The sequence below is a fragment of the Vigna angularis genome, chromosome 11 (assembly GCF_016808095.1).
Source record: "Vigna angularis cultivar LongXiaoDou No.4 chromosome 11, ASM1680809v1, whole genome shotgun sequence".
NCBI classification, from domain to species: Eukaryota; Viridiplantae; Streptophyta; class Magnoliopsida; order Fabales; family Fabaceae; genus Vigna; species Vigna angularis.
In genome coordinates this window covers 8,096,289-8,110,638 of record NC_068980.1, presented here as the reverse complement: position 1 = coordinate 8,110,638, position 14,350 = coordinate 8,096,289, and the positions used below count along the sequence as shown (strand labels likewise).

General features: G+C 30.4%; 2 protein-coding genes across 4 annotated transcripts; both read right to left on the bottom strand.

Moving 5' to 3' along the window:
• Positions 1–6,398: 6,398 nt before the first annotated feature.
• Positions 6,399–8,928, bottom strand: LOC108333250 (uncharacterized). 3 transcript variants are annotated; one of them, XM_052870889.1, is made up of 3 exons: positions 8,790–8,928; positions 8,043–8,394; positions 6,399–7,220 (listed from the first exon to the last, which is right to left on the bottom strand). In XM_052870889.1, the coding sequence occupies exons 2-3, from the start codon at positions 8,254–8,256 to the stop codon at positions 6,706–6,708; spliced, it is 729 nt and encodes a 242-aa protein (XP_052726849.1). In that variant the 5' UTR covers positions 8,257–8,394; positions 8,790–8,928; the 3' UTR covers positions 6,399–6,705. The 3 variants fall into 3 exon arrangements, with proteins under 3 accessions (XP_052726849.1, XP_017424130.1, XP_017424129.1); XM_017568641.2 differs by having other exon boundaries at positions 8,490–8,927; XM_017568640.2 differs by having other exon boundaries at positions 8,043–8,928.
• Positions 8,929–11,072: 2,144 nt separating this feature from the next.
• Positions 11,073–13,704, bottom strand: LOC108332867 (QWRF motif-containing protein 3-like). The gene is made up of 6 exons (XM_017568166.1): positions 12,685–13,704; positions 12,227–12,346; positions 12,020–12,136; positions 11,837–11,926; positions 11,643–11,753; positions 11,073–11,135 (listed from the first exon to the last, which is right to left on the bottom strand). The coding sequence occupies exons 1-6, from the start codon at positions 13,702–13,704 to the stop codon at positions 11,073–11,075; spliced, it is 1,521 nt and encodes a 506-aa protein (XP_017423655.1).
• Between the last annotated feature and the right edge of the window lie 646 nt (positions 13,705–14,350).

The window sequence follows — 14,350 nt, the reverse complement described above, 5'->3', positions numbered from 1 at the left end:
GAATTCTCACAAATGTGATTTAATTACCGTATTATGATCGATGTCAAGACTCCCATTGTATTGCTTGGATGAATCAATTTTGAAAAACAGAAATAAACTCCTTTTAGGTTTTCAAGAGTTATAGACAGCTTGTTTTTAAAGCAAGTTAAATTATAGGAAAATGATATTTGAACAACCTGTTTTGACAACATTTAGACACTGGACGCGTGTCTAAATGTGATTGGTGCATGTGGAATTTTTTTTTAAATGAAAGAATGATGTGGCAATGAGAGAATTGGAGACAGATTCAAAATGTAGGGTTATTTCGAAAATTTGAGATTGAAATATTTTCAGAGAGAGAAGCTGGAGAACATTTTATGGAGCACCTGTGAACCTTCGAACCTTCGAACCAGCCACCACAACTCTCGTCGGATACCTGCCGCCCCTAGACGTTGCCGTTTTTCCTCCATCCAGTGTCGCCGCAGTGCCGCTGGTGTCCGTCGTCTTCCACCCAGCCAGTCAGTTCGGATTGCGGGTCGTCGCAGGCATTGTTTTAAAGTTAGTATCACTTCTTAGATGGTTGAACTCACGTCTTAATTGTATTTTTTTCAATAAGTTAAATGTTGTTCTTGAAATTTAGTGTCAACACTAAATATATATATATATATATATATATATATATATATATATATATATATATATATATATATATATAAATGAATTATAGATAACTTAGTGGCATGCTCACATTTGCCCTTTTGAAATTAACGTTGACTTGATTCACATAAATTGATGAAATGATTCTTAATATGTGACAATCATGTATGTTCGTGTAGGAAGAGAGCATATATAGTATAAAAATTTTGATAGATGCAACTATTTTTGTAATTTTATTCCCATAGAAGTTGGGCATGTGGGTGAGAATTTAAAGTTTAAATGCATGTGACAACCATGCATGAGATGTGATATAGACAAAGGACCACAAATTGTTGTAGAAAACAGTGGGTGTTGAACATGGAAATGCAACAGAATAGTTAATGCAGTAATGGTTTTTCTGGTTTCAAATCAAATGCTGTGACAGAGACATACCCATCTACACCAAATTGACAAGTGTGTAGGGTTTATGTAACTCATCATCTTCTAAAATGGCGAGAAACAAGGCAAATGTAATTCCAATATGAAGACCACATCCTGAAGTATCTGTTTAGAAATAAAAAGCAATTTTTTTATTTTTTATTTATTTATTTGAGGTTCAGCCTTCAAAAGGCTGAAATAAACAAACTAAATCGTGTTCATGTATAAAGGTTCTATGTATAAAAATAATTTATTAAATCAAAATTCAACAGAGTTGGACCAATTGATAAACAACAACAATTTTAAAACAAAATAGAACATGGTAATATTTAAACAGAAAAAACATAAGCATAAAACAATAATTTTTACACTTTACACTAAAATTGAAATATAAAAAAATATACATTATTTTTCACATATAATTAGTTGTATCCATAAATATCATGATAAATCATTTTGTAAATAAATATTTACAAATCCCGTAAATATGATAAATCATTTTTATATAATGCATTTTTGGTATTCAAGAACATTAAAAGCATGACAAACAAAAGTTTAAAGACCTTAATTTTCCAATCCAAAAACATAAATACTATTAAAAAACATTTTCATTAAGAATGATGCACCAGTCAAACACTTCTATGTTAAATAAATAATACAATCCTAACAACTTTTCAAGATATCTCCAGTTTTAAAAATCAGTTAAATTTTTATTTTAAAAACACACCCATATATATAACTGATATTAAAGAAAATTGAATTCTTGATTGTATCTTTTTCATTCTTTAAAAAAGAATTTGTAGAAAAAAAATTAAAATGCTTCCTTTCTTGTCCATTTAAATGTTAAATAAAGTAAATACTTATATTTAAGACATAACAGAAGTACCTATTTTTTATGTACGATATGTTATTTTCCTCTTCGTTGTTATATGTCATATAGGAAAATATTTTTAGTCACTCCATATAAATACTTTCAAAACAGTTCGTAAATGTATAACATATATATGTTACCGCACATTTCATTTATAGAAGAACAAATTACAGTTACATTTAATAAATTTGATAATAAAAATCAAACCACAACTTATAATTGATTGAAATAATATTTGTTGGGACTAATATTTGATTAACGAAAATTTTAAGATATAATGATATAATGAGGACGGTTATCGAAATATCTTTGAAAAAAGTTATTAAATTTTGAAATTTGAAAGAATCATTGCCTTACATCAAGAATGATGCATCACTTTAAATATTTCTATGTTAAAGTTTCAAGAACATAAACGAAGCTTAACACAAATAAGAATTTGTAATTTCAAATACTTTTTATTTATTTATTGTAATACATGACATTGTTACAATATCTTTAAAAGAAATAACATCTAAATTCAATAAACGTATCATCTACAATATATTTGTCCAACTCTATCTAAAGAGAGATGACTCTCAATAAAATAGGGAGGATGTTCAAAAAGTTTAACACCATCATCAGGACACAATGATAATGCATGCTTCGCAAGACCATCCGCAACCGAGTTCACTTCCCTAAACACATGATTCCAATAAATCTTATTAGCAGTCTTAGTCATCCGAATGATTGAAGAAATGACATTTTCACTTGTATCATCATAATTCTTTTCCTCAGCTAATGTGGTGGTAATGATCTCGATAGCAAATTTAGAATCACTTTCAACAATTAAGTTTTTGTACCCCTTCAATATGGCTGCTTTGATTCCAATCTTGATTGCCCTCAACTCAGCCATCAATGCCGAGGAATTTTTCAAGCCACTAGAAAAACCAAAAACAAATTTCCCTTCAAAATTTCTCACAACTCCTCCCGCACCTGCTTTATTTCCATGGACAGTGAATGCTCCATCACAATTAATCTTCACAAATCCTTCAATAGGTGGTGTCCACCATATTAATCTTGTAAATCTTGAATTGTCCTCCTATCAAATGTTTCACAAGTTAATTCAAATTAAAGTTAAAATAGTGACATATACATGATACTCTATAATAAAAAGGTAAATAATGTACCTTTTGTGTGTTAACACAAATTTTCTTTGAATCAGACCATGAATGTATATTTCGACATTGGTCACCGTATATACAGTTACCACTTATCCAATATTTACATGCATTTGATGACAAACCAATTTGAGGAAGAGTTGTTGGCCATGTCTCCTTATACAAAAACCTTTGATGATATTTGTTGCATCCTCCTATTGGCCAATATAGAGAGCTTGATGTTGTTTCATTTCCGCTAATGTGTTTCATCATTGTTAGAACTTTAAGAGAATGACAAAAAGAACTAAGAGAAAAAATTGATTTGAGAGAAATGCAATTTGTATGCTAGAAAAGAATTTCAAATCATGGTTGGAAATGAGAGTGGAGTGAGTAATAAATAACTTTGAATTTTGAGGAAGCATTTAAAGTTTTAAATATCTTTCTATTAATTTTAATTATTTTATTGGAGTAACTAATTGGAAAATACAGTGAAATATTTTTCAGATTAATTTTCCAAGAACATAAATACTATTAAAAAACATTTTCATTAAGAATGATGCACCAATCAAAGATAATTAAATAAACAATAGAATCCTAACAACTTTACAAGATATCTCTAGTTTTTAAAATCAGATAAATTTTTATTTTAAAAACATACCCGTATATATATATATATATATATAAACCTGATACAAAGGAAAATTGAATTCTTGATTGTATCTTTTTAATTCTTTAAAAAATAATTTCGTGAAAAATATTAAAATGTTTCCTTTCTTGTCCATTTAAATGTTAAATAAAGTAAATACTTATATTTAAGACATAACAGAATTTCCTATTTTTTCTGTACGGTATGTTATTTTTCTCTTCGTCGTTATATGTTATATAGAAAATTATTTTTAGCCACTCCAACTAAATACTTTCAAAACAGCTCGTATAACATAAATATGAAACCGAACATTTCATTTATAGAAGAATAAATTACAGTGACATTTAATAAAGTTGATAATAAAAATCAAACCACATGATCAATTATCTTTATCAATTTTTGTTGAGACTAATATTTGACCAATGAAAATTTTCAGATATAATGATATAATGAGGACGGTTATCTAAAGATCATTGGAAAAACTTATTAAATTTTGAAATTTGAAGTATGATTGTCTTATATTATTTACACTAACATTTTTGTTCACTCTTTTTTAACTTGGAGTTGTGAAGGAAATGCAATGAAGGAATTATTGCCTTATAAAATATTTCTATGTTAAAAGTTTCAAGAACATAAACCAAGCTTAACACAAACAAGAATATGTAATTTCAAATACTTTTTATTTATTGATTGTATTATAGGACACTGTTTGATACAATATTTTTAAAAAAATGATATCTAAATTCAATAAATGTATCATCTAAAATGTGTTTGTCCAGCTCTATCTAAAGAGAGATGACTCTCAATAATAAAATAGGGAGGATCTTCAAAAAGTTTAACACCATCATTCAGGACACACTGATAATGCATGTTTGGCATGACCATCCGCGAGTCCACTTCCCAAAACCATGATTCCAATAAATCTTATTAGCAGTCTTAGTCATCCGAATGATTGAAGAGATGGCATTTTCACTTCTATCATCATAATTCTTTTCTTCAGCTAGTGTGGTGTTAATGATCTCGATAACAAATTTAGAATCACTTTCAACAATTAAGTTTTTGTACTCCTTCAATATGGCTGCTTTGATTCCAATCTTGATTGCCTTTACTTCAACCATCAAAGCTGAGGAATTTTTCAAGCCATTAGATAAACAAAAAAAAAAATATTCCTTCAGAATTCCTCACAACTCCTCCTGCACCTGCTTTATTTCCATGGAGAGTGAAGACTCCATCATAATTAATCTTCACAGATCCTTCAATAGGTGGTGTCCACCATATTAATCTTGTAAGTCTTGAATTGTCTTCCTATCAAATGTTTCACAAGTTAATACGAATTAAAGTTAAAAAAATGACATATACAATATACGTTATAGTAAAAAGGTGAATAATGTACCTTTTGTGTGTTAACACAAATTCCTTTAAATCAGACCATGAATGTAAATTTCAGACATTGGTCACTGTATATACAATTACCACTTATCCAGTATTTACATGTAGTTAATGACAAACCAATTTGAGCAAGAGTTGTTGGCACGATCTCCTTATACAAAATCCTTTGATGATATTTGTTGCATCCTCCGATTAGCCAATATAAAGGGTTTGATCTTGTTTCATTTACATCGATGTGTTTCATCATTGTTACAACTTTAAGTGAAAAGAACTAAGAGAAACAATGGATTTAAAAGAAAGACAATTTGTATGCTAGAAAAGAATTTCAAATCTTGTTTGAAAATGAACGTAGGGTGGGCTATAATAAGTTTGAATTTTGATGAAGCACTTAAAGTTTTAAAATATCTTTATTTTAATTTTAATTATTTTGATTGGAGTATCTAATTTAAAATAGAGTGAAATGATTCTTGATTGTTTCTTTTAATTCTTGAAGTGAAAAACAATAAAGAAAGCTCTATTTAAATGCTAAAAGAGAAAATAAATATATTTTACTATAGTTACCTTTTAAAATATAACATAGAAGTATAATGAAAGTCACCTTAATAAATTTAATAAAAAAATCAAATAATATATTATAGGTTTAAACCCTTGTATCGTCCTCATATTTGTTGGGGAATTTGTGGTCATCGTTTTTTCAACTGTCAAAATTAGGTCCATATACTTGTAAAATATCTCAATTGGGTCCAAATATTTGAAAAATTAAGCCATGTCCATATATGAACCTAATTTTAACGGAGATTATCATTATTGTCAGAAAATTTGTCCATTTTTTAAAAATCATATTTTACTCTTTAAAAGTAACTGACGTAGCAAATTATATTAATATACTATTTTAATTATTGTTTCTAATTATTAGCATAATATTGATTCAAATTATTACCATACTAACATTTCAAAGATATTGTGTCTGATATTATAGTTATTATTTTATTCTTTTTACCCACTATTAATTATTATTCTCTAATTTTTTTAGTTTTATTTATTTACTTACCCATTTTGACACCTATTTCTTTCATCGCATCCCATAAAAGTTTCCTGTAAAAATTATAATCCCAAACAACCTCAAATCATAATAAAGAAGTTATTTTTAAATTTAAAAAATTGTCCTTCAAAATACTCAAAATATATATAAAAAATACATTTCAGATTAAATATTTTTAAATTTGAAAATATATTTCAGACAATCATTTTGAAATATAAAAAAAGCTCAGGTTTAGGTATATAATTTTAACGAGGAGTAAAATTGGGATATTAGATTTTTATAGGGTGGAGGAAGTAAAAATGGAGGAGATGGAAAAAATGGCCATTATGCAGTGTCCCTTGGAATCCAATACTGTGTTCTCCTTCAACCCTTGTTTCTCATACAATTTCCCAATAAAGAAAACTTCAATATACCAAACTAATATTATGAAGAGTATTTCCAGTACTCAACTAGATAAAAGGTGGCTCACCTATCTTTTTTTAGTTTCTTTATACATAACATTTTTCAGCCGAAAGTTTCCCTAGTGTGAGAATAATTTTATATGCCAAAAAACAAAGACTGAATGACCTCATATTTTGTTTTGAAACAACTTGAAGTAACTTGAAATTATTTGATCCTGTGAGAAGTCTGTGTAGTATCCTCTTTCCACTGAAATACCTTCTTCTCTTGCTAGGCTCTCAACTTCTTCTTGTACTCTTTCACCACCAACTTTACTTGGATCCAACAAATTACAGGCTACCTCAATGACACCTTCACCATGTGCAAGTGCCATGGCCTGTACAGAGGGAAGTCCACCACCTCTTCCACTGACCTGTTTGGCAATTCTCCGAACAGCATTAATATCAGAAGACAATAGAGGGATATTGTAGTTATCAACCCAATTGGTGGCTCCAATGACAGCAACACCTTTTGCTGATGTTACTTGAGAAGGACCCCTATCAGGTTTCAGTGGTAAAGAGTCTGATTTTAGTCCCCCAATCCATTGATTTTCGCTAGAATTTGGCTTAAAATAACCAAATACTCTTCTGATTGAATCAAGTGTCCTCCCCTCCTCATGAGCTGCTCCATATAGATAGGTGGGAACTGCACAAACATATACATTTAAAAGATGATTGGCAATTCTATAGTCACTTTATCAACCTTACTTATCAAACTAATTCTATACAGACAAGGAAACATCTGAACAAAATGAAACTTGGGAGCTAAGAAGAATTAACCATGAATGCGTGATTTTTCAGCAGCATAAAAACAGAATGGGGTTCTGGAAGTTTATTTCTGCATAAAACTAAAGAGGTTATTTGATTTTCCCATGTATAGAAATCTTGAAGATTAACAATGCTAGAGTTGGTTATCCCAATATTCGACACAGCCTGAAAAGCTGTAATGCTTATGCCACCAATTTAGTAAAGAAGTATCTTTGAGAAATGTTTGGATGTATAATGTGATAGCAGAAGTATAGAGCTGATAAGCTACCAGAACCCGGCCAATGCCACTTTTGGGGTGTGGTGGACTTTTATGTATTTTGGGCAAAGGTTCTATATGCAAAAATATAAGTGCTGGTGAGTTCTTAAATAGTCATTTAGACTCTACAACCTATCATGTAGTGCGTGAATCAATTGATTCATAGTTATTGTTTAATCAGTCTCTCAAGTTCGAGTCTTAGATATTACACTAGTGATATTATTTAAGGGAGAACTTTGACAGAATAGTCCTATACAGAAACATAGATTTGGCCTCTACATCCATAGAAAATTAGATACTATAAACCTACAACTGTTTTTATAGTATTTTTCTCTTAAGCATCTGCACATTACCTTACCAGTAGTGCATACAAACTTCTGATTCAGCATAACACAGGTTAATCAAGATTGAAGACCCTCAACCCATACATTATATGCTACTAACCTTGAAGATTAGAACCCATGTCCGTGGCTAAACATCTAGCAGTGGTAGCTGCTTGATCCAAGGAAGCATCAAGCAAGGGGTGAAAACAAATGTGGTCCACAACACCAAGTCGAGGATGAGTCCCAGAATGCACATCAAAATCAATGGTATCAAAAGCAGCCTTAACCATTGCTAACACAGCATTTGCCAGGTGAGATGGCCCTGAAACACCCATTTCAGAGACAAGGGTGTAGCCAACTCTGTTGTAGGCCACATCCTCGAACTTGTTGATTATGGGAGCCAAAGGGAAAAGCGTGGAAGCTCGTTCTATTGATTCCAACGCAATTCTGTTCCTGCTCTCTGATATGTACACCTTGCAGCAACCCACAACGGATTTCAACATGTTTCTTCACAATCAACATTCATCACCACTTAATTGGTGTGAGTGAAACAACAAAAATCACTTACCTTTAGACATGTTCCCACAATCCATTTTCGACCACAATCCCAACAACAAAAACAAAACCTTATCTCGGATATTTTTTAAAAACATGAGTTACGACATCGAAGAGTAAAGACACGTAGAGAAGGTAATTCAGGTGTATATGTTAATCTCCAACACAGAAAATGCCAAAATCCGAGAGAATTACAAGATGGTACACCCAAATGGCATTCGATTGAGATTTAGTGTTCTACTAACCAAATGAGATAGATACAATGAAAGGGGAAAAAAACAACGACAACTGCAACAACAAAACCTTCGAATACCCGTTTTCAGTTCAAAAAGTCTGGGAAACGAACAAAGGAACGTCGATTTTCAGTTCTCGCATTATGAACCAAATCCTGCACCTCCAATTTTAACCTTCTAGCATCTCATCACTCTGCAACTCTAATTTTTTTTTTAAATTTTTTTTTGGATGTTTTATCCAGCACTTCCAACACTTAATTCTACACTTTTAATTTTTTTAAATTTATTTTTTTTTAACTTTACTAAATACTTTTTTAATTTTTTCTTTTTCTAATTAAAGTAACCATACGTCTCTTTAACACTATATCCTTTAACAAATTTTTAAAACTTTGTTTTTTATTTATAATTTAATAATTATTTAATTTAATTTAAAAATCTAATATAATTTAGTATTTTTTCATATTTTAATAATTACTAAAATATAATTTGTATTATTATAATAATTATATAAAAAAATTAAAATTAAAATGATTAAATAAAAGTAATAAAAATAACAAAAAGAAAAAAAAATAATATAAAATCTGATTTAATATATAAAAATATTAAATTATATTAAAATATTAAATCAAATTAAATTATTATTAAATTTTAAATAAAAAATAAAATTTTGAAAAAAATAATCATCATCCGATAACGTAGTTATTGGATTTCCAAATCCGAAAAGAAAATTTTTAAAAATTTATTTTTATTTATAATTTATTAACTATTTATTTTAATTTAAAAATTTAATATTATTTACCATATTTTATATTTAAATAAATATTAAAATATAATTTATATTATTATAATAATAATATTAAAAAATTAAAATTAAAGCAATAATAATAAAAATAATTATTAAATCATATTTTATGTTATTATTTTTGTTTCTTTATTTTTATTATTATTACTTTTATTTTAATTATTTTAATTTTAACTTTTTTAATATAACTATTATAATAATACAAATTATATTTTAATAAATATTAAAATATGAAAATATATTAAGTAATATTAGATTTTTAAATTTAATAAATATGTAATTTAATTTATAATAATTTTAATTATTATTATTATAATAATATAAATTATATTTTAATAGTTATTTAAATATAAAATATATACTAAATTATATTAGATTTTTAAATTAAATTAAATAGTTATTAAATTATAAATAAAAAACAAAGTTTTAAAAGTTTGTTAGAGGATGTAGTGTTAAAGAGATGTATGGTTACTTTAATAAAAAAAAAGAAAAAGTTAAAAAAAATATTTACTAAAGTTAAAAAAGAAATTTTTAAAAAAAATTAAAAGTGTAGAATTAATTGTTGGAGGTACAGAAAAAATATCCAAAATAAAATATTAAAAAAAGTTAGAGGTGCGTGCTAGAAGGTTATAATTGTAACTTTTGGAGTTGCGTGACTGAGATATTAGAGGTGTAGGATGAAACCCAGCCAAATACGAAGAATTTTCACTTTTCTTTCTGCCATAAAACCAAGTAAATGTTTGTTTTTGCAGAATATAGGAACTAGTGGTCGTGGGCTAATAATAATGTAGAAAATAGCCCAAACTGTTAAGTACTAATAGCACCCAATGGACTCTAGATATGCTAATACAACAAATTAATTCCAAATCCAAGGATGCAAAGTTTAAATTATATTCATATCTACTTCATATTCAATATTTCATGAGGAATGAAAAGATAAGATTATTTTTATTTATTTCAGTACAACTACAGAAAAAAAATGTTGATAAAAATTATTGTTATGAAATTAATATTATGCTCCATCTTTCCATTTGTTTTTTCGTTTTCATAATCCTTGTTAAATTATAATTTTTGACCTTCATAATTCAAACCATTAAAACTAAGTTCCTTTGCAAAGGCCATATTTGTACTAACTACGGATTTGAGCTTAGTAGGTCGTGAAATTGGTTGAAGGAAAGGAAAAAAATGAAGATAAAAAAGATGTAAAAGAGATATAAGAAAATGAAGTTTGAACCAATCATTTTTACAGAGACGTATGCAGAGACAGTAAAACAGTGTTGTTTTCACATAATATTCTCACAACACATCTTAAAAATAAAAAAGAGATAGAAAGTAAGACAAGATAACCCTAGACTGAGAGAAATAATGGAGAAAATATCATTTTTCAAGAATGTATTATTAATTTGGTGTTTGCTGATGTGAAGGACACTGTTAATGTAAACTAATCGTGCATGGTGGTTTAAAGAATAACAATTATAGTGCTGGCCCATGTAAACAGCGTGCACTATTTCTTTGAACGTCCATTGTCTAAATAGAGATCTGAGGTAGTGGTTGTTGCAGTTCATATGATTTTCTGCCAGACTTCTAGTTGAACGAGATTGCACTTTACACTTCTTTCTTGAACCTGCCAATACATATTAGATAAATTCAATGATAAAGAAACCAAAAAAAAAAAAGGATTGGCTTGTGATTGAAAATTTAGATACTTTGCTGAGTTTTAACATGATGTCGCTATTTTACATTAAAAATGTTATGAATACATAGTGGTGGTGTAGATGAATGTGAATTTGTATTATAAGCATTGGACATTGATTTTTAGTCGGTTAAATATATTGGTAATCCTTAAATTTGGAGACTAAATTGAAATTGATTTCTTTTTTAAATTTTAATATATTTTTTCTCAAAACTTAAAAATTAAATTGATATAATTCTCTTATTTCAATCACATTAAATTTTTGTGTGTTGAATAATATTTTAGAATGGTATTAAAATTGTAATATATTAATGTAAACAACTTGAACATCATTTTAATATATTTAATGTAGTTGAATTAGGTAGACTATATCTATTAAAAAAGATATTTAATCCTGGTAAATATAAAAGTTGAACTCTTTTTCTCAAAATTAGTTACCTCAAAGACATATATGGCCTGGAAAATATCATAGAACTCTTCTAGGAGTTGTTTCTCTTGTGCTACAACTTTTGCTAATTCCGATAGCGTCGCAGTAATCTTATCAACCTCCTGATGAAGCAATATTTGATTTGAATATTGTTCAAAGATAATAACAGGACTAAATAACACAGTTTTAACAATTGTAAACATACGGGAGATGATAAAGTAGTAAAAATTGACTTGATGCGAGCCGTGAGATCAGTTGCCTGCCGTAGAGCAATAGATGTTGATTGCATGTTCACCTGTCAGAATAGAATTGAATTCAGTCAATACACTTTTCCTATTACTTCTGATATGCTAACATTTTCTACTTTCCACTGTATCTACTTCCGTACCTTAGCACCTTCCAAAAGAGGAACTCTGCAAACAACCGAATGCAGACACTCTTTGATGGCGGTTATTGCTTGTAAGTGTTGCCTTTCCATACCTACCCATGATTCTAACAGCTTCATCTGCATAAACATCAAAATGTCATTTGAAAAAAGAAACCTTTGAAATAAGACATGTTTAACAAATCTTGATAAAGGGAGATTTACTCTGACCTGAGAATACAGAACAAAAGCGACCTTCATTTCAAGCTTTTCTCTGACAAATTGCATCTTCTTTTTCAGAACAGAACGCTGTATCTTTGTGAGAGCATCCCAAACACATGTCAAATTGCTCTAAACATATTCACAAATGAGGATGTCATCAATCCATTATCCTTTCTCATTCGTTAATTGTGAGACCATATCAAGGAAAATTATAGTGTGAGGCATACACGTAGACGAATAGAAGAATCATAACCAGAGGTGAGAAATTACAAGAGTTCATCTTTGATAAACAGAAACGCGTAACTTGATAAAATACTTATGTATCATATGAACATACTATTTTAAAAAGAATATGTAATCACAAAATTTTATATAAAACATAGTTTTAGAAAGTTCACGCAGTACATCTTCTATAAGTCTGCAATTCTCTCTATTCTATGTAGGTATCTACTATCAAACATACATACCTCAGCCTTGTGAGAAATGGTTCCATTCACAACCTGGGCTCTAGCATTTGCAAACCGCCATTGCATCAACCGATTATCAAACAAACGAAGCTTATGAACAACCTCCGAGCTAACACCAAAACCAATGGGCGAAAGAGACCCAAACCCACCACTTTTCTTACTCTTGAAAAGATCAAAACCCATGTTGAGCAACTTCTCCACCCCTTTCACCTTGGTAGTAGGACTAGTGGGATGGTGTTTGAAGCCCGAAAACGACATCGGTCTATCCATGCTCTCGACCGACATAGCCGGCGACTCCGCTCTCCCAGGAGACAAAGCCCACGAAGACTTCGAACTCTTGTACGATCCAGCAAGCGAATTAGCCCTCCTAATAGCCGTTTTCAACGTGAAGCGTTTCACAGCCGACGAGTCACCGTTCATGTTCGCAATATTGGAATCTGAAGTTCCCCTTCGAGGCCTTCTCAACGTTGTTGTTGCAACACTCGAATGTTCAACCTCCATGTCAGCTTTTCTCGGTGTTGTTTTTCCCGCGTCAGGTTCTGAATCGATAGAGTTTCTAGAAGAACACGAGTGTCTCCGCGAAGAGAAGGACTTGGCGTTCTCGTCCAGCAACAATCTTCCAGGAGCCATGTTGCTGTAAACGGGTCTCTTAGAAGATGGTGATTCCGAAGGTGTTGCTAATTTCGCCACGTGTCTCGCAGAGCCACCAATGCTGATGGGTGTATTAGTTGTGCCCTCTATGATTCTGTCTTCGGTGATGTGGTCGGCGAGAGTACCGGAGTTTCTCTTCGTCACCGCAGACGAAGGCCATAGTTGGTGGCGCGTGGGACCCGGGTCCTCCGTGATTGCATGGCGCCGGTTTGGGCTGGAGGATTTGCGGCGGACCGGGGAGTGGCATTCTGCGGAGTGTGTGGTTGAGTTGGGAGGTGAAGGGAGAAACCGTGAACTTGATTCGCGGGTTCGGAGTTGACGAGGTTTCGGAGATGGACTAGAAACCGGTGAACCGTTCGGCGTTTTCATGGGTCAGAGGATGTTGGAAGTAAAAACCTCGGAGCATGTTTATTTCTTTTTTCGTGTTGCATGTAAGTAAGAGTTGACACTTGAGAATGGCGCCGTAAAATATTAATCACCTTGCGCCGGCATGGATGAATTACTCGAATGCCCTTGTGGTTGGCACTGTTGGTTTACGTTTGGCAGGTGAAGTTGAAAATCATTGGCGAGAATTCGGTTTTTCCTGTTTGAGTGAGGGATGATGAATCAATGTATTAGTGCCACATGTTTGAAATTTCTTCGAAGTTGAAATGGCCCTAATTTTCTCAAACTTTTTCTGTTTGGTTCTAGTGCACTATATTTTAATTTAATGGGTTAGCAAGGTTTGTGTGATGTGAGCACGTTTATGGAATAATACAATCATATTTAAAAAATCTGTGACACTTGATTTCTTTCGTGGTAGTCACCTTTGAAGATGTAGATGAAACAAATATATATTTAGTTTGAGGTAATTTTGTTGTTCTTTCATCGCTAGTTCTTGCTTATAATTTGCTATCCCTTAAACTAAATATGAAAATATGAAAATATGAAATGGACTAAAAAAATTAATGAATTTGAGAAAAAAAAAATGAAACCTTTTTAATTCATAAAAAAATAGGTAATGCTATATATCACT

Excerpts from the sequence above, each read along its gene's own strand:
- LOC108333250 (XM_017568640.2), bottom strand. The coding sequence starts at position 8,424 with ATGTTGAAATCCGTTGTGGGTTGCTGCAAGGTGTACATATCAGAGAGC. Across the intron at positions 7,221-8,042 it reads CATGGGTTCTAATCTTCAAG|TTCCCACCTATCTATATGGA; the intron begins GTTAGTAGCATA and ends ATGTTTGTGCAG.
- LOC108332867 (XM_017568166.1), bottom strand. The coding sequence starts at position 13,704 with ATGAAAACGCCGAACGGTTCACCGGTTTCTAGTCCATCTCCGAAACCT. Across the intron at positions 11,927-12,019 it reads CTCTTTTGGAAGGTGCTAAG|GTGAACATGCAATCAACATC; the intron begins GTACGGAAGTAG and ends CTATTCTGACAG. Across the intron at positions 11,136-11,642 it reads AGGCCATATATGTCTTTGAG|GTTCAAGAAAGAAGTGTAAA; the intron begins GTAACTAATTTT and ends ATGTATTGGCAG.